The following is a 19739-nucleotide window of genomic DNA, read 5'->3' as shown; positions in this document are numbered from 1 at the left end:
TTCAGCAAAGCTAATCCACTGCCTTCCTCTCGCTCTCTACTCTCGCTCCCTCTACTTCCTGCTCTCTCGTCCTCTCTTTGTACAAATGGAGGATGTATTTTAATGATGTACTTCAGCAAAGCTAATCCACTGCCTTCCTCTCGCTCTCTACTCTCGCTCCCTCTACTTCCTGCTCTCTCGTCCTCTCTTTGTACAAATGGAGGATGTATTTTAATGATGTACTTCAGTTATGCTAGTTAACTGCCCCCTCTCCCTTTCTCACTCTGTTGGAGAAACAGCAGTTCAAATCAGACAGACCCACCCCCCTCCTTATGAAAATATAACTTTCCCCCTTCCTTATCCATCATTAAACCTGGCAGTAGAGAAGCTGTTCAGTCCTCTGTCTTGCGGTCATTCTGTTCAGTCCCCCTCTCTCTTCCTCCCTCAGTCAGCCTGAAGAGACGTACAGTATATAGCTCTCCCTGGATCTAATAACCTCACTGTCTGATGGATGTCTATGGTAAAGAGATCTGTCTGTTATCATTGGATGAGTGTGGATGGGTTATGCATTTGGATTGGGCAAGGAATATGGTGATGGTATGGGGGGCAGAGGGGATTTGGAAAGTGTACATTTGGGGGGGGGGGGGTCTTCAGTGTTTGGATATTTAAGGGGAGCTATGTGTGTTCATGTGTGTAGGGAGGGGGGATCTCCATGTAGAACAAAGCTGAAGAACACTGGGCATACTCCCCTGTGTGAGGTGATAAATGTGTATGTCTCATCAGGAGAGCATGTTTGCTGCCTTTCCATCTCTTTGCTGACAGACGCCTCTCCTATGATCTGCTGCGTTGTTGTTGCCTTGGTGAAGCATCGCCTCAAGGCCAACTCCCAATACATGGTCATTTTGCTCATTAGGCTAGGCTATTGAGCCTTCTGCTACTGCCGTCCACCAATACATGGTCATTTTGCTCATTAGGCTAGGCTGTTGAGCCTTATTCTACTGCCGTCCACCAATACATGGTCATTTTGCTCATTAGGCTAGGCTGTTGAGCCTTATTCTACTGCCGTCCACCAATATATGGTCATTTTGCTCATTAGGCTAGGCTGTTGAGCCTTATTCTACTGCCGTCCACCAATACATGCTCATTTTGCTTATTAGGCTAGGCTGTTGAGCCTTCTGCTACTGCCGTCCACCAATACATGGTCATTTTGCTCATTAGGCTAGGCTGTTGAGCCTTATTCTACTGTTGTCCACCAATACATGGTAATTTTGCTTATTAGGCTAGGCTGTTGAGCCTTCTGCTACTGCCGTCCACCAATACATGGTCATTTTGCTCATTAGGCTAGGCTGTTGAGCCTTATTCTACTGCCGTCCACCAATACATGGTCATTTTGCTTATTAGGCTAGGCTGTTGAGCCTTCTGCTACTGCCGTCCACCAATACATGGTCATTTTGCTTATTAGGCTAGGCTGTTGAGCCTTCTGCTACTGCCGTCCACCAATACATGGTCATTTTGCTCATTAGGCTAGGCTGTTGAGCCTTATTCTACTGCCGTCCACCAATACATGGTCATTTTGCTCATTAGGCTAGGCTGTTGAGCCTTCTGCTACTGCCGTCCACCAATACATGGTCATTTTGCTCATTAGGCTAGGCTGTTGAGCCTTATTCTACTGCCGTCCACCAATACATGGTCATTTTGCTCATTAGGCTAGGCTGTTGAGCCTTATTCTACTGCCGTCCACCAATACATGGTCATTTTGCTCATTAGGCTAGGCTATTGAGCCTTCTGCTACTGCCGTCCACCAATACATGGTCATTTTGCTCATTAGGCTAGGCTGTTGAGCCTTATTCTACTGTCGTCCACCAATACATGGTCATTTTGCTTATTAGGCTAGGCTGTTGAGCCTTCTGCTACTGCCGTCCACCAATACATGGTCATTTTGCTCATTAGGCTAGGCTGTTGAGCCTTATTCTACTGCCGTCCACCAATACATGGTCATTTTGCTTATTAGGCTAGGCTGTTGAGCCTTCTGCTACTGCCGTCCACCAATACATGGTCATTTTGCTTATTAGGCTAGGCTGTTGAGCCTTCTGCTACTGCCGTCCACCAATACATGGTCATTTTGCTCATTAGGCTAGGCTGTTGAGCCTTATTCTACTGCCGTCCACCAATACATGGTCATTTTGCTCATTAGGCTAGGCTGTTGAGCCTTCTGCTACTGCCGTCCACCAATACATGGTCATTTTGCTCATTAGGCTAGGCTGTTGAGCCTTATTCTACTGCCGTCCACCAATACATGGTCATTTTGCTCATTAGGCTAGGCTGTTGAGCCTTCTGCTACTGCCGTCCACCAATACATGGTCATTTTGCTCATTAGGCTAGGCTGTTGAGCCTTATTCTACTGCCGTCCACCAATACATGGTCATTTTGCTCATTAGGCTAGGCTATTGAGCCTTCTGCTACTGCCGTCCACCAATACATGGTCATTTTGCTCATTAGGCTAGGCTGTTGAGCCTTCTGCTACTGCCGTCCACCAATACATGGTCATTTTGCTCATTAGGCTAGGCTGTTGAGCCTTCTGCTACTGCCGTCCACCAATACATGGTCATTTTGCTCATTAGGCTAGGCTGTTGAGCCTTATTCTACTGCCGTCCACCAATACATGGTCATTTTGCTCATTAGGCTAGGCTGTTGAGCCTTCTGCTACTGCCGTCCACCAATACATGGTCATTTTGCTCATTAGGCTAGGCTGTTGAGCCTTATTCTACTGCCGTCCACCAATACATGGTCATTTTGCTCATTAGGCTAGGCTGTTGAGCCTTATTCTACTGCCGTCCACCAATACATGGTCATTTTGCTCATTAGGCTAGGCTGTTGAGCCTTATTCTACTGCCGTCCACCAATACATGGTCATTTTGCTCATTAGGCTAGGCTGTTGAGCCTTCTGCTACTGCCGTCCACCAATACATGGTCATTTTGCTCATTAGGCTAGGCTGTTGAGCCTTCTGCTACTGCCGTCCACCAATACATGGTCATTTTGCTCATTAGGCTAGGCTGTTGAGCCTTATTCTACTGCCGTCCACCAATACATGGTCATTTTGCTCATTAGGCTAGGCTGTTGAGCCTTCTGCTACTGCCGTCCACCAATACATGGTCATTTTGCTCATTAGGCTAGGCTGTTGAGCCTTATTCTACTGCCGTCCACCAATACATGGTCATTTTGCTCATTAGGCTAGGCTGTTGAGCCTTATTCTACTGCCGTCCACCAATACATGGTCATTTTGCTCATTAGGCTAGGCTGTTGAGCCTTATTCTACTGCCGTCCACCAATACATGGTCATTTTGCTCATTAGGCTAGGCTGTTGAGCCTTCTGCTACTGCCGTCCACCAATACATGGTCATTTTGCTCATTAGGCTAGGCTGTTGAGCCTTATTCTACTGCCGTCCACCAATACATGGTCATTTTGCTCATTAGGCTAGGCTGTTGAGCCTTCTGCTACTGCCGTCCACCAATACATGGTCATTTTGCTTATTAGGCTAGGCTGTTGAGCCTTCTGCTACTGCCGTCCACCAATACATGGTCATTTTGCTTATTAGGCTAGGCTGTTGAGCCTTCTGCTACTGCCGTCCACCAATACATGGTCATTTTGCTCATTAGGCTAGGCTATTGAGCCTTCTGCTACTGCCGTCCACCAATACATGGTCATTTTGCTCATTAGGCTAGGCTGTTGAGCCTTATTCTACTGCCGTCCACCAATACATGGTCATTTTGCTCATTAGGCTAGGCTGTTGAGCCTTCTGCTACTGCCGTCCACCAATACATGGTCAATACATACGCACACAAACGACAACATCTCCTCTGCCCAGACCCGCATGCTCACCCCCCCCCCCATCCCTAGAGCCTGCATTATTGTTTGCCACATGGCCTTAAATTGGACCAATCTGTTTTTCTTGGTCGAACTTGCTATTTCAATAATTAAACATTACATTTTTCAATTGTGTTAATTAAAGACTTCCAAGTTTTTGGTATACATTTCTTTTCAAGGTGAGTGATGTCATTCTAACTGACAGACATGTAGAATGTTAGGAACTAAATAATTAAGAATACATAAAGTTAGGAACTAAATACTTAGGCAGTAAATTAGGAACTAAAGATTGTTAAGCATAATTAGAGAATACGTAGTCCTGAAACCCGACTGCCATCAGACGGTGTGGTAGGATGATGTAGTTTGGCTATTGAAACCCTCCAGTCAGCACGCACACTAGTTAGTCACTGTAATGATTAAGATGTCCCTGCAGCAGCAGAACTGTCGGCTGCTGGAGTCGTGCGTGCCCACACAGCAGATAACACCACTCTGCTCTCTCACACACACTCCTTTAGCATCCTTCCATCATCCCTCTCTCCACCCTTCCATCATCCCTCTCTCCACCCTTCTATCATCCCTCTCTCCACCCTTCCATCATCCCTCTCCCCATCCCTCTATCATCCCTCCATCATCCCTCTCCCCATCCCTCCATCATCCCTCTCCCCATCCCTCCATCATCCCTCTCTCCATCCCTCCATCATCCCTCTCTCCATCCCTCCATCATCCCTCTCCCCATCCCTCCATCATCCCTCTCTCCACCCTTCCATCATCCCTCTCCCCATCCCTCTATCATCCCTCTCCCCATCCCTCCATCATCCCTCTCTCCATCCCTCCATCATCCCTCTCTCCATCCCTCCATCATCCCTCCATCATCCCTCTCCCCATCCCTCCATCATCCCTCCATCATCCCTCTCTCCACCCTTCCATCATCCCTCTCTCCACCCTTCCATCATCCCTCTATCATCCCTCTCCCCATCCCTCCATCATCCCTCTCTCCATCCCTCCATCATCCCTCTCTCCATCCCTCCATCATCCCTCTCTCCATCCCTCCATCATCCCTCTCCCCATCCCTCCATCATCCCTCTCTCCACCCTTCCATCATCCCTCTCTCCACCCTTCCATCATCCCTCTCCCCATCCCTCTATCATCCCTCTCCCCATCCCTCCATCATCCCTCTCCCCATCCCTCATCATCCCTCTCCCCATCCCTCCATCATCCCTCTCTCCATCCCTCCATCATCCCTCTCCCCATCCCTCCATCATCCCTCATCATCCCTCTCTCCATCCCTCCATCATCCCTCTCTCCATACTTTTGTCATCCCTTTATTTTTCTCTCTCCACAGACCTCCCTTCTGCTCTCCATCACTGGACACAGCAAATAACACAGCCCAGATAAGTCACACACACACACTCTGTCTGTCCAAACCGTGACTGCTGCCCCTTCATCTGTTTCCCCACCACCCCACTTTCTCCTTTCAGGCGTCTGATCATATCTGGGTAATTGTAGACACGTTGACATCCCAGTAGGTCTAAAGTAGTGTACTACATGCGGTGTTGATCAGTGTGCAGGCAGTGGGAGTAGGACAGGTCAGAGGGTGCAGTGGGAGTAGGACAAGTAAGAGTAGATCAGGGATCAGAGGCTGAGCTCTTAACAGGTGTCTGATCATCCACTCTGTTACTTAACAGGATAACTAAGACATATCCCTGTGTTGTTTCTTTGTTTGTTTGCTTATCCAAGCTTTAATGGCTGTGTTCACTCACTCATATACACACACACTCACAGCTGCTCTTGGGATGTCTGAAAGGATGAATTGCCATTGTCAACCCAGACAGGCCTCGTAAGTCACAATAACAATGTTCCAAAGCAGCTATTCATGTGGTCATTACTGTCCCATGTAGTTCCTCCAGAAAGACTTATCTTTCTCTCTGACCTATGTTTATGATCCCTGTGGTCGCTATGGTAATCACAGGAGGGAAGGAATGTCTGAGACTGCGTCAGATACGTCCCCATGCAGCTCCGAGAAAGGCCAGAGAAAGAGGCCTAGACGGCTATTCTACCCGTAAGCCTCTGCACCAAAGAGAACACAGAGGACTGAGGGGTTGTGGGAACAGCAGACAGAGGGGAAGGGGTCAGACACTGAGAGCAAGGGACATTCAGAGGGAGGGAGAGAGTCAGAGAGAGAGATTGTGAGGGAGAGTCGGAGAGAGATATTGTGAGGGAGAGTCAGAGAGAAAGTGAAGCGAGTTGAAATGTTTGGCAGAGGTTTCAGAATGATGAGGCTCAGGCACTTTCTGTGGCCCTTGACCTCGTATACAGACGCTGAAACAAGGCTAGTGGATGGAAACATGGCGAGGCAATATAACAGGCCAAAAAACCCTCATTAGCTTACACTGCCATCTTTCTCTTTTGGCTCGGCTTGAATTTCTCTCGCTCTCTGGCCATGTTTCAGGAAAGGAGTTGAGAAACGAGCCAATCTTTTTGCCGGGAAGCGTTGCATATTTGCCCGTAAAAGGGTGTGCAGTGCCGTTATCATCTGGCTGAAATGGATAGGGGAGGATTGAGTTTCTCTTGCTCAGCTGTATTCCACAGCGGAGGGAGGGGAAGCGAGTTTGGCTAGTGGGGTAGTTTCTCCCCCTCATCTCTGGCTTTTTATCTCCTGCTTTATCTGGGTTTCAGCAAGGAACGAAGGACAGCCAGGTCACCGCTACTGTAGCCTCGGTCTTCTCCCCCAAGTGTGTGTGTGTGCTCGCATGCACTGTAGTCACACAAAAAGTTTGATGCTGCGAGGCAGAGCTGTGAACATCACTTGGCTTACAGTTTACACCATACTTAACTCTGACTTCAGTATAGCCAGCTCACTGTAGCCCTCTCTCCCCTCCCTCTTCCTCCCAGGCGGCGGCTGACTTCGCCAAGGCCCATCTGTCTGAGGCGTTGCGTCAGCAGCTCCTGAGCTACGACCGAGAGAAGGAGAAAGAGAAGGATGAAAAGGAGCACAGCGATGGTCTGTCCTATCCCTCCATTCTGGAGCAGCAGATCCTGGCTCTGGACAGGGACATGTTGGACAAGCTGTCAGCCGTCTACAACGAAGCAGGTCAGAGGGCAGGGCAGCCAGGGGTTAAAGGTCACAGCCACACCCCTGTGGGCAGACAGCTGCCCCTAGCCACTAATCTAGCAACAGTTTATACCTTAATCCTGAATTTAACCATTCAAGGGAATTATTTTAATTATTTCACACAAACTTCGCACAGAAAAATAATGACTAGGCTAGAATATGTAGAGTTGACTTAACTTTTAGTTGGATGCGTCAGTCTTGAGATCCGTGTTCTACAGTGACCACAATTCCTTGTTTTGGATTGATTGCACTCATTTCTGCATGCTTAAATAGTGTTGTCTAACACGTAGGCTGTGAAAAATGCACAAATGATGGCTCTGGTATGTTTGGGGACAGGGCAGAGAGTTTGTTGAAATAGCTGTGGTGTTTGTGACAGTGAGAGCTAGTGGAAATTAAGTCTGTATAAATAGCTGTGGTTCAAGGGTGTGCGTTTGTGCGTGCATTTGTGCATGTGTGTGCGTGCGTGCACGTAAGTGTATGCATTAGTTTTTGTGTACATGGGTGGGGTAGGCTAGGTGCAGACATGGGTTTCTCTTGGACTCTTCTAAGGAAGGATCCCATTACTCGTGCAATGTTTGCTCACATGGGGTTGCCCATTCCTACTCTAGTTGTTTTTGTAGAAGCCCTAAATTTCATCTTGCATAGAGTTTCTGAGTTGTTCACGGTTGTTTACAGTGGGCTCAGGCTCCGGCCGTGCTGCTTATTCAGCTATTAAAATACAGCTTTATCTTCATCAGACATGTAGCAATTATCTCTTCTGATTCCAAAGAGAAAAGAGGGAGCGAGATGGTGCCCACGCTGCCTCTCCTCAGGGGGCTTGACAGATACAGGGGCTTCAGAAAGTATTCATATACCCTTGACTTATTCTACATTTTGTTAAAGCCTGAATTCAAAATGGATTCAATTGATGTTTTTTTCTCACCCATCTACACACAATACCCCATAATGACAAAGTGAAAACAAGTTGTTTTTTATTTTATTGCAAATTTATTAGAAATGAAATGGGAAAATATCTCATTTACGTGGGTACTCACAACCCCGACTAAATACATTGTAGAAGCACATTGAGAGTCTTTCCAGGTAAGTCTCTAAGAGCTTTCTACACCTGGATTGTGCAATATTTTCCCATTTATTCTTTAAAAATCCTTCAAGCTGTGTCATTGGTTGTTGATCATAGCTAGACAACTATTTTCAGGTCTTGCCCTAGATTTTCAAGCAGATTTAAGTCAACTGTAACTCGGCCACTCAGGAACATTCACTGTCTTTTTGGTAAGCAACTCCAGTGTAGATATGGCCTTGTGTTTTAGATTATTGTGCGGCTGAAAGGTGAATTTATCTCCCAGTGTCTGGTGGAAAGCAGACAACCAGGTTTTCCTCTAAGATTTTGCTTGTGCTAAGTTCTCTTCTGTTTATTTTATATCCTGAAAAACTCTCCAGTTCTTAACGATTACAAGCATACCCATAACATGATGCAGCCACCACTATGCTTGATAATATGGAGAGTGGTACCCAGGAATGTGTTGTATTGGATTTGCCCAAAACAACTTTTTTTCTTGAATACAATGTTAATTGCTTTACCACATTTTTTGCAGTTTTACTTTAGTGCCTTATTGCCAACAGGATGCATGTTTTGGAATATTTTTTATTCTGTACAGGCTTCCTTCTTTTCACTCTGTTATTTAGGTTAGTATTGCGGAGTAACTACAATGTTGTTGAGCCATCCTCAGTTTTCTCCTATCACAGCCATTAAACTCTTATTAAACTGTTTTAAAGTCACCATTGCCCTCATGGTGAAATCCCTGAGTGGTTTTCCTTCCTCACCGGCAACTGAGTTTGTAGTGCCTGGGTGTATTGATACAACATCCAAAGTGCAATTAATAACTTCACCATGCTCAAAGGGATATTCAATGTTTTGTTATTAAAAAAAAACGTTTTACACCCATCTACCAATATGTGCCCTTCTTTGCTAAGAATTGGAAAGCCTCCCTGGTCTTTGGTTGAATCTGTTTAAAATTCACTGCTTGACTGAGGGACCTTACAATTATCTGTATGTGTGGGGTACAGCGATGAAGTAGTCATTCAAAAAGACCATGCAACTTATTAAACAAATGTGTATTCTTGAACTTGTTTATACTTACCATAAAGGGGTCGCACGCATACTTGATTTGAGACATTTCAGCTTTTCCTTATTTTTTTTATTTTTTTTTAAATGTCTAAAAACATAATTGCACATTGACATTATGGGTTAGTGTGTGTGTGTGTGTGTGTGTGTGTAGGCCAGGGACAAAAGAAATCGCAAATGTATCAATTTAAATTCAGGCTGAAACACAACAAAATGTGGAAAAGTCCAGGGGTGTGAATATCTCTGAAGGCCCTGTACATAGGGTGAGAGGGTATAGAGTTACATAAAAGGGAAAGAGGACAAAAGGAGAACAAAAGGCTGGACAAAGGGCCAGTGTACGGAAAGGCGAGAAAGAGATGTGAGGTTGGGGGAGAAAGCGAGAGAAGAGGGTGTTAGCCAAGGGACAAAAATAGGGATGAGACAGTGATAATGATAAAGAGATGAGAGAAGGTGATAGTGAAAGGGGAAGGGTGTAGTCCTGAACTCCTAGAGAGGGAAGGAGCGAGAGATGGAGCTCCATCCGTCTTCACCTCCACCCACACTCATCTAGCACCTACAGGACCAAAGAGCAGTGGGAGGGAAAGCCTTGAGGGAGAGAGCGTGGGGGAGAGAAGTTGTCACCACAGATGCACTGATGGTTTATTCAGAATGTAGGGAAGAGAAAAGAGAGCTAAAATATTCATGATAAGCTGGCGGTAAAGACTCGCTTCACACACTGCGATTTCAGGAATGCAGCACATGGAACGTCTCTGCCTCTCCACGCATTCCTGATCCTGACATTCTACCTTAATGTTCAGAGTGGGAGGTGGAGAAAGAGGGAGAGTCCGAGGGAGAGGAAGAGAACAAACTAGTAAGAGATTGAGAGGGAGGGTGTCTACGGAATATTTACATAACAAAAATATAAACGCAAATATACAAAAATATAAACGCAACATGCAACAATTTCAAAGATTTTTACATGACTTGGAATACAGATATGCATTTGTTGGTCACAGATACCTTAAAACAAATGGGCCTCAGGATATCATCCCAGAATTTCTGTGCATTCAAATTGACATTTTCTAAAATGCGATTGTGTTCATTGTCCGTAGCTAATGCCTGCCCATACCATAACCCCACCGCCACCATGGGTTTGTCACAATGTTGACAAACCACTCACGCACACGATGACATACACATGGTCCTCGGTTGTGAGGCCGGTTGGACGTACTGCCATATTCTCTAAAACCACGTCGGAGGCAGCTTATGGTAGAGAAATGAACATTCAATTCTCTGGCAACAGATCATGCTGTTTAATTAGCTTCTTGATATGCCACGCCTGTCAGGTGGATGGATTATCTTGGCAAAGGAGAATTACTCACTTACAGTTTATTTGAGAAAAAAACATTTGAGAAAAGCTTTTTGTGTGTATGGAACATTTCTGTAATCTTTTATTTCGGCTCATATATTTTTGTTCAGTGTAATTCCTTGCATGTTAACTTTATTATGAGGTGGAGAGTGCGGGTGGGAGAGGGCGATGGAGTGTTCCTTGTAGAGTGTACAGAACACTATAGTAGTTTATTCACAGCACAGAACCTCACATGACTCAGATGAGTGTGTAATTGAATGAGTGGCTGGTATAAAAGGGCCATTCAAGCTGTCAGTCACATTCTACCGGAGGTCATGTGACACCCTGATTGGAAAAGTAGAATGGACCGGTGTTGAACCCAAGACTGTAAGTTAACTCACGGGCAGGGGGCGTCATTTGACTTTTTTTTAAGGTACTCCCAGGCAAGGTTACTCCTCCTGCTACGTGCCCACTTAGCGAAGGTACTACCGCTGTTAAACTAGTTTACATTTTAGTCATAAAGCAGACGCTCTTATCCAGAGTAACTTACAGTAGTGAGTGCATACATTTTCATACTGGTCCCCCGTGGGAAACAAACCCACAACCTTGGCATTGCAAGCGCCGTGCTCTACCAACTGAGCTACACGGGACCACCCACCTTCCTTTGACCTCCTACACTCCGGAGCAATAAATCTCTATTGTGTGATCTGCTTCAACCTCCAAGTCTAGTGGAAAAGACTAAACTAGCCCATCCACTGATCCAGTCCCATCTGCCTTCTTCTCGCACATCCCTCCCTCTTTCCCACCCCACCGTCCCTCCCTCTTTCCCACCCCACCGTCCCTCCCTCTTTCCCACCCCTCCGTCCCTCCCAAGCAGCATGACCTGTTGATTCCCAGACAGGTTACAACTGTCCCTCCTAGACCCATTCTGTTCATTTATCCTCACATATTTCACTCCCCCCTTTGTTTGGACAACAGTAAGGATTAAGATTGAGCCCAAAGATAATCTTACCGTAAAGCTACACTACATAAACAATTTTAAAAAACTGCTTTTGTGTTTCAAAGCATTAGCAAATGACTATTGCCCCGTAGCACTCACTTCCGTCATCATGAAGTGCTTTGAGAGTAAAGCACTTCATGATGACGGAAGTGAGTGCTACGGGGCGATAGTTGTTTAGCTCGGTTACCTTAGCTTTCTTGGGAACAGGAACTATGGTGGCCCTCTTGAAGCATGTGGGAACAGCAGACTGGGATAGGGATTTATTTTGTCTGTAAACACACCAGCCAGCTGGTCTGAGCATGCTCAGGAGGACGCGGCTAGGGATGCCGTCTGGGCCGGCAGCCTTGCGAGAGTTAACACGTTTAAATGTTTTACTCACGCTGGCTGCGGTGAAGGAGAGTATGCAGGTTTTGGTAGCGGGCTGTGTCGGTGGTACTGTTTTGTCCTCAAAGTGAGCGAAGACGTTGTTTAGTTTGTCTTGGAGCAAGACATCAAGGTCCACAACGGGGCTGATTTTCTTTTTGTTGTCTGTGCTTAACTGTAGACCCTGCCACATTCCTCTCGTGTCTGAGCCGTTGAACTGCGACTCTACTTTGTCTCTATAATGATTGCCTTGCGGAGGGAATAGCTACACGGTTTATATTCGGTCATGTTTCCTGGTTGCCTTGCCCTGATTTTAAAACAGTGGTTCACACTTTCAGTTTTGCGCGAATGCTGCCATCAATACACGGTTTCTGGTTGGGGAAGGTTTGAATAGTTGCTGTTGGTACAACATCACCGATGCACTTGCTAATAAACTCGTATTGAATCAGCGTGTACATCAATGTTGTTGTTAGACGCAATCTGGAACATATCCCAGTCCACGTGATCGAAACAATCTTGAAGCATGGAATCGAATTGGTCGGACCAGCGTTGAACAGATCTGAGCACGGGCATTTCCTGTTTTTAGTTTCTGTCTATAGGCTGGAAGCAACAACATGGAGTCGTGGTCAGATTTGCCCAAAAGGAGGGCGAGGGAGGGCTTTGTATGCGTCACGGAAGTTAGAGTAACAATGGTCCAGAATTTTCCCAGCACCGGTCGCGCATTCGATATGCTGATAAAATTTAGGGAGCCTTGTTTTCAGATTAGCCTTTCAAATCCCCAGCTACAATAAATGCAGCCTCAGAGGATGTATGGGGAAGCCATATTATTATTTATTTTTTAAGTGGGTAGACAATGTCATGGACATAGTCATGCGCACACACTAAAGTAGACTAATTGGAGAAGTTGACGTGCCCAGGCCATAACTAATGCTCAGCAAAAAGAGATCGGAACATGGTAGAGCCTAACTAATTGAAGAAGCGAGCTAGCCTAGGTTTGTTAGGTCAATTGAAGACGTGAACTAGCGCAGATATGCTAGGCTAATTGAAGAAGTCAACCTGTGTAGGTATCCTTGGCAAATTGAAGAAGTGAACTAGCGAAGGTATGCTAGGCTAATTTGGAGAAGTCAGTCTGTGTAGATATGCTAGGTTTAATTGGAGTTATGGATGTGCACAGGGTAAAGTTTAGCTAATCAGAGAGTGCTATGTCTGCTAGGATGATGGTTTCAATGGAGAAGGGTAGGTGTGTGTCTGTGCGGCTCGTGAAGCTAATTGGGGAAGGGTGCGCTTGCAGGGCAGTGCAGCCCATTTTCTCCATCACCACGGGAACCTGATAAAAATAATTAGCTGGACGGCATGGGACAGAGGTGCCAGCTGAACACCGGAGCAGGAGAGGATTAGGCACACACAGAGATGAAAAGATAGAATAGCTAACTTTGTCTCCCACCTTCCCTTGTTTCTTCTCTCTGTGTGTGTGTGTGTGTGTGTGTGTATGTGTGTCGGTTTTCTCAGTTTGTTTTGTCATTTTCCCCTCACTCAAAGCTATACGTGGGAATAATAAAATCACTGTCCTGCTGAGAAGTAATCTAATTTTCCCCTCACTCTCTCTCTCCTTCCCCTTTTATTCACCATCTCTCTCTCTGCATCTCACCCCATTTTTCTCTCTTCCCACTTTATTTCTTGGTCAGCTTCAGGCGGCTCTGTGCATCTTTGCCTCTAAATGATTGAAGTGAATGAAAAAACATCACCAGGGAGCTGGACCTGTTTAATTTCCTCACTAAGCCCTCAAACTGCAGAGTATATCACAATCATAAGTATGGACATGCAAGGTGGAAACTAAAGGCAGGTTCAGTTCATTCAATGAAATGGACCTCCCCTCATTCACTCTCTCTGCCATTCCCAAAGCCTCTCTCCTCCTTGGGGTGGTCCAGTCAGACGTCCCCATCCCCCCTATGTTCTGAGTTGTGTGGTGTGCAAACAGACAGATGGTCAAACAGACTGGTCTGTTCTCACTGCAGGGCCTTGGATCTCAGACAATGGGATTCAGTCTCAGCCCAGAGACTGGGAAACCAAACAAAGAAGGGAAAGGGAGAAGACAAGTAGAAGAGGACAAGCAGAACCTATATAGATCACGTGTCAAACTCATTCCACGGAGGGCCGAGTGTCTGTGGGTTTTCGCGCCTCCCTTATACTTTGTTTGTTGAACTAAGGTCACTGAGTAGAGGAACTTCCCTCACCTGGTTGGAATGAGGTTGACGCTCCTGCTATAGTGTGTCTTTGGCAGTCTTTGACAATAGGATGTTCAAGTTCTATTCTAGACGAACATGGAAGTATTATTTTTCTCCTCCTCTTCTATCCTGCCTCTCTCAGGTACCACATGTCTGGTGGCCCTGCTGTCTGATAAAGAGTTGACGGTGGCGAACGTTGGCGACTCGCGCGGAGTCCTCTGTGACAAAGACGGCAACGCCATCGCCCTGTCACATGATCACAAGCCCTACCAGCTCAAAGAACGCAAGAGGATCAAGAAAGCTGGTAAGCAAAATAACATGCCTTAATAACTGGTTTAGGATCAGTTATCTCCACCACTAGCCCTGATCTTAAACATTATAGATGAAACTACACAACTATCCCTGGTTCAGCTGTTATATTGTAGCTATACTGAGGTGTAAAAACCAAGCCTCTGCCAAATTAAGATTTTAAAAAATTATAATCAGGAGCAGTATCATGACTATTCGCACGACCTTGATATCAGATTATTATCTTAATGTTTCCTTGATTTCATTATAGCTCTAACCACAGGTAGCCTAGTGGTTAGAGCGATGGGCCAGTAATCGAAAGGTTGGTAAAAGGTAAAAACTCTGTCGTTCTGCCCCTGAACAAGGAACCCACTGTTCCCAGGCCGTCATTGTAAATAAGAATTTGTTCAAAACTGACTTGCCTAGTTAAATAAAGGTTACATTTTTTTTATATATATATACAGTGGAGCAAAAAAGTATTTAGTCAGCCACCAATTGTGCAAGTTCTCCCACTTAAAAAGATGAGAGGCCTGTAATTTTCATCATAGGTACACTTCAACTATGACAGATAAAATGAGAAAAAAAATCCAGAAAATCACATTGTAGGATTTTTAATGAATTTATTTGCAAATTATGGTTGAAAATAAGTATTTGGTCACCTACAAACAAGCAAGATTTCTGGCTCTCACAGACCTGTAACTTCTTCTTTGAGGCTCCTCTGTCCTCCACTCGTTACCTGTATTAATGGCACCTGTTTGAACATGTTATCAGTATAAAAGACACCTGTCCACAACCTCAAACAGTCACACTCCAAACTCCACTATGGCCAAGACCAAAGAAAAGGACACCAGAAACAAAATTGTAGACCTGCACCAGGCTGGGAAGACTGAATCTGCAATAGGTAAGCAGCTTGGTTTGAAGAAATCAACTGTGGGAGCAATTATTAGGAAATGGAAGACATACAAGACCACTGATAATCTCCCTCGATCTGGGGCTCCACGCAAGATCTCACCCCGTGGGGTCAAAATTATCACAAGAACGGGGAGCAAAAATCCCAGAACCACATGGGGGGGACCTAGTGAATGACCTGCAGAGAGCTGGGACCAAAGTAACAAAGCCTACCATCAGTAACACACTACGCCGCCAGGGACTCAAATCCTGCAGTGCCAGACATGTCCCCCTGCTTAAGCCAGTACATGTCCAGGCCCATCTGAAGTTTGCTAGAGAGCATTTGGATGATCCAGAAGAAGATTTGGAGAATGTCATATGGTCAGATGAAACCAAAATATAACTTTTTGGTAAAAACTCAACTCGTCGTGTTTGGAGGACAAAGAATGCTGAGTTGCATCCAAAGAACACCATACCTACTGTGAAGCATGGGGGTGGAAACATCATGCTTTGGGGCTGTTTTTCTGCAAAGGGACAAGGACGACTGATCCGTGTAAAGGAAAGAATGAATGGGGCCATGTATCGTGAGATTTTGAGTGAAAACCGCCTTCCATCAGCAAGGGCATTGAAGATGAAACGCGGCTGGGTCTTTCAGCATGACAATGATCCCAAACACACCACCCGGGCAACGAAGGAGTGGCTTCGTAAGAAGCATTTCAAGGTCCTGGAGTGGCCTAGCCAGTCTCCAGATCTCAACCCCATAGAAAATCTTTGGAGGGAGTTGAAAGTCCGTGTTGCCCAGCAACAGCCCCAAAACATCACTGCTCTAGAGGAGATCTGCATGGAGGAATGGGCCAAAATACCAGCAACAGTGTGTGAAAACCTTGGGAAGACGTACAGAAAACGTTTGACCTCTGTCATTGCCAACAAAGGGTATATAACAAAGTATTGAGATAAAATTTTGTTATTGACCAAATAATTATTTTCCACCATAATTTGCAAATAAATTCATTAAAAATCCTACAATGTGATTTTCGGGATTTTTTTTCTCATTTTGTCTGTCATAGTTGAAGTGTACCTATGATGAAAATTACAGGCCTCTCTCATCTTTTTAAGTGGGAGAACTTTGCACAATTGGTGGCTGACTAAATGCTTTTTTGCCCCACTCTATATATGAGATCGGGGGAGCCAGTGAGTGAGGAATGGAATGCACTCCAAGAAAGCCCCAAAAATGTCTACAGAGCCCATTGGGCTGTGATGTAATTATCATTTTTCTCCTTTATGTGAATGTGATTTTGATTAAATTTAGCCTTCAGTCAGATGAGTAACAAATCAAGTAGGACACTACTCTTATTGATGGCTGTCCATAGCTCACCATCTACAGGTTGCTGTGGGTAGTGGAGCTCCAAATAAGTAATGACAGCAAATTACACACAAACTGGGTAAGCTAGTTGGCTAGCGGTTTCCAATAACTGACTTAAATAACTGTGTCAGTGGTCATAAGTTCACACCAACTGCCATGACTGTCTACATCTGCTCTGTCATTATTATGATAGGGCTATTTATATAGCTATTATGATGCAGGTTTCAAGTTCAGGGTAACCCCGTTTCCCTCCCGTTGAGTATGGCTTCCAAGTAAAGCCTTTTATCCAGTGTGTTACTCTGATTCCTCTTCATGGGTAATTATCTGGTGCTCTGGCAGTGGGAGAGAATACAAACACACAGAGACACGCAGGCAGGGTTGCGCAGACCTCTGTGTGTACTGTTTATTGTTCTGCTTTTCTGCAGTATGTGAACTGTCCAATAGAAACCATTCTGTCAGTGAAAAGATGTTAAACCAAAGAAACGGTTGGTGCGCTGATCCATAGATTAATTTTTTTCACCCTCAAAGGCTTGATACTGTTGTTGATAAAGATTAATGGATCTGCTCATGGGCTTAGGAACACAATGCATTTTATCTCTTCATCCCGTCTGCTGTAACTAAAAGCCATCAGTTTCTCCTCTTGTCCTCTCTCTCCCCATCCTCCCCCCTCCAGGTGGCTTCATCAGTTTCAACGGTTCGTGGCGTGTTCAGGGCATCCTGGCCATGTCTCGCTCGCTGGGCGACTACCCTCTGAAGAACCTGAATGTGGTCATCCCTGACCCTGACATCATGACCTTTGACCTAGATAAGCTGCAGCCAGAGTTTATGATCCTGGCATCAGACGGGCTGTGGGATGCGTTCAGCAACGAGGAGGCCATACGCTTCATCAAAGAGCGCCTCGACGAACCCCACTTTGGCGCCAAGAGCATCGTCCTGCAGTCTTTCTACCGTGGGTGCCCAGACAACATAACTGTCATGGTGGTCAAGTTTAAAGGTGCCGGTGGCAAGGCCACAGAGCAGTAGACCTACTGATGCATCCAAACGAGAGATCTATATTATATATGTACTGTATGTATATGCACAGGTTTAAGAGAAAAGACAAAACAAGCCCGCAGTTTTTGGAGCGATAACTGTTTGTATCGAAGATATTTACAGAAATTAGCCGTTCATCACCATAATGCAAACACTAAAACGTACACTTACAAATTCACTCACTCCGACAGTCACTTTTTTTTTTCTTCAATCTACATAACGTGTCATTTACGTTTTTAGTTTTTTTAAGCAGTCATATCCTCCAGGCCCTATACTGAGTCACTGTTTTGCATAAGAGGTACACCGAGATATTGACATCATTTGAAGTCGAAGCAGTAATTTGTACATCTCCGAAATAACCTTTATCAGCAGATGTCTCATCTGATTGGTGCTTACATACATCAGAGCACCTGTAACTGGGCACCTGTTTGGTTAGCTGGAGGGGCTAAATAGTTTGTATGTTTTAAAGAGAGCTGAGACTAGACAAACTTAACTGTTCTCTTCTGTTTTGTCTGGCATGGCCTATTTTTGGGGAGGGCCAATTAAACAGACAATGTGACTGATTGGATTTAAATGGCATTGGAGATACGTACATGCTCTGCAGTCCAGTGCATGCGTGAGTGCATCATATCAAATGAGTCTTATAGAAATCACATTCAGTTTGATGATTCACTGTCCCCCCTTGATTTCTAATGTTCTGTCGTTCTAAACATTCCATCTTGTTTGTCGGCTCCATAGACCTTAAAACCTGTCAGCTCCCGATCTCCATGTTGATTTTTGACCTGCAGTTGAGTGTACCCCCCCCCCCCCCCCCCCCAAATGGCTGCACTGAAAATTGCAATTGTATTTTGAAGTTCTGAAGTTCATTGGTACTAAATATAATATTCCTTTCCTCATTCATGCAAACTACTAATGATATCATTTATGCCTGTCTGTCAACAACAATCTGTGTATAACCCTCTGCCCAGAATGCATTTCTATAACTCTAATCCCAGAGTTAACCCTGATCTAGGAATGAGTGGCACTTTGACAAAAGTTGCACAAATGTTTGCGCCGTGCTGTTATTGTGATAGTCTTTTTGAATTAAGTATACAAATACATTTTCACAGGCGCGATGGCATTGTACTGTTTAAATAGTCTATACGTCTTTTATTCTTATCATTGGCAGCCGATTGTCTTTCTGAAGTTGGGTTTAGTTCTATGGTCTCATGCTCCCTCTACATCAGGGTTCTCTGGGGTGGGAGAGTACACAATAAAAAGACCCTGTCATATTGTACAGTTAACTTAAGTTTTTCTGTCAACTGACGGACTCAACGTAATATGAAGCCTTTGAATGAAATATGTACTTGTTGCCTTATTTTTTAAAATATACATTTCCTCATTTGTTGCCAAAACAAACTCCTTGGTTTCTAATTTAACGTTTTACATGCCATTCACATATCATATGTCACGTATATAATACCCTCACAGATGTCTCCATGAGACAAGGAAGTGTAACATGAATGTACATGCTGTTCCCATGTTATCCTCCCCCTCCACGTCTGCAATTAAGAAAGCAATGCACCAACTCTTTGGTAGATTAACAAAAGCAGTATGTACTAGACTAGTATGTTTTTATGTGCTTTTTCAGTTGTACATTCTTCCAAAATAATGTATGTTACAGAATGTTTGTGGACTTTGTTTTTGTTGAATTTAAGAAACTGTAAAAAAATAAATGTGAATTTTAAGAAAATCAAACGGATGATAACAATAAAAGGATTAATGATCATAACATTGTCTTTCGTCTTCATTCATGGGAGAAAAAACTGATGTTGATTTTGAAAGATCTGCAAATACAGTATTTCAATGACCATGCTTAATAGTGCTGGTGAGTAGCCTAAAGAAGCCTGATCATGCCACCTGTTGGTTTGTCACCAGCACTTGTTTTGTACGGTATTTATTATTGTATTTTGTACAGTAAATGGGATACATGGTGGTAGATGTTGACTGGGTAAATCCAGGTAACACTTTACATTAAGGTGTACTTTAAATGATTTATAATGGGCTATATTTGTTTTATAAATCTAAACTGTTAAAATACAGTTTTTTGATCTGACAATTTGTGCCCTGTTTTCAGCATTTTGAACTGCACTATGTATAATGAACAATAATATAAATGCAACACAACAATTTCC

The 19739-nt window shown here is 44.6% G+C and overlaps 1 protein-coding gene across 4 annotated transcripts in view; it reads left to right on the top strand.

The window, feature by feature from the left end:
* The window catches only part of LOC110503795 (protein phosphatase 1L), a 52671-nt gene extending 33332 nt beyond the window's left edge, over nucleotides 1–19339 (top strand). For 2 of the 4 annotated variants that reach the window (XM_021582333.2, XM_036961283.1), the window contains 3 exons: nucleotides 6738–6936; nucleotides 14137–14298; nucleotides 17207–19339. In XM_021582333.2, the coding sequence (XP_021438008.1) occupies nucleotides 6738–6936; nucleotides 14137–14298; nucleotides 17207–17556 (711 nt within the window). In that variant the 3' untranslated portion in view covers nucleotides 17557–19339. Of the gene's footprint in view, nucleotides 1–5187; nucleotides 6937–14136; nucleotides 14299–17206 lie in introns of all 4 variants that reach the window. The other 2 variants (XM_036961284.1, XM_036961285.1) reach the window with 1 other exon arrangement.
* Nucleotides 19340–19739: the final 400 nt, after the last annotated feature.

This window comes from Oncorhynchus mykiss, chromosome 24 (genome assembly GCF_013265735.2).
Source record: "Oncorhynchus mykiss isolate Arlee chromosome 24, USDA_OmykA_1.1, whole genome shotgun sequence".
Taxonomy (NCBI): Eukaryota; Metazoa; Chordata; class Actinopteri; order Salmoniformes; family Salmonidae; genus Oncorhynchus; species Oncorhynchus mykiss.
Note: the sequence above shows the minus strand (reverse complement) of the source record. Positions and strands in the feature narration are given on the sequence as shown.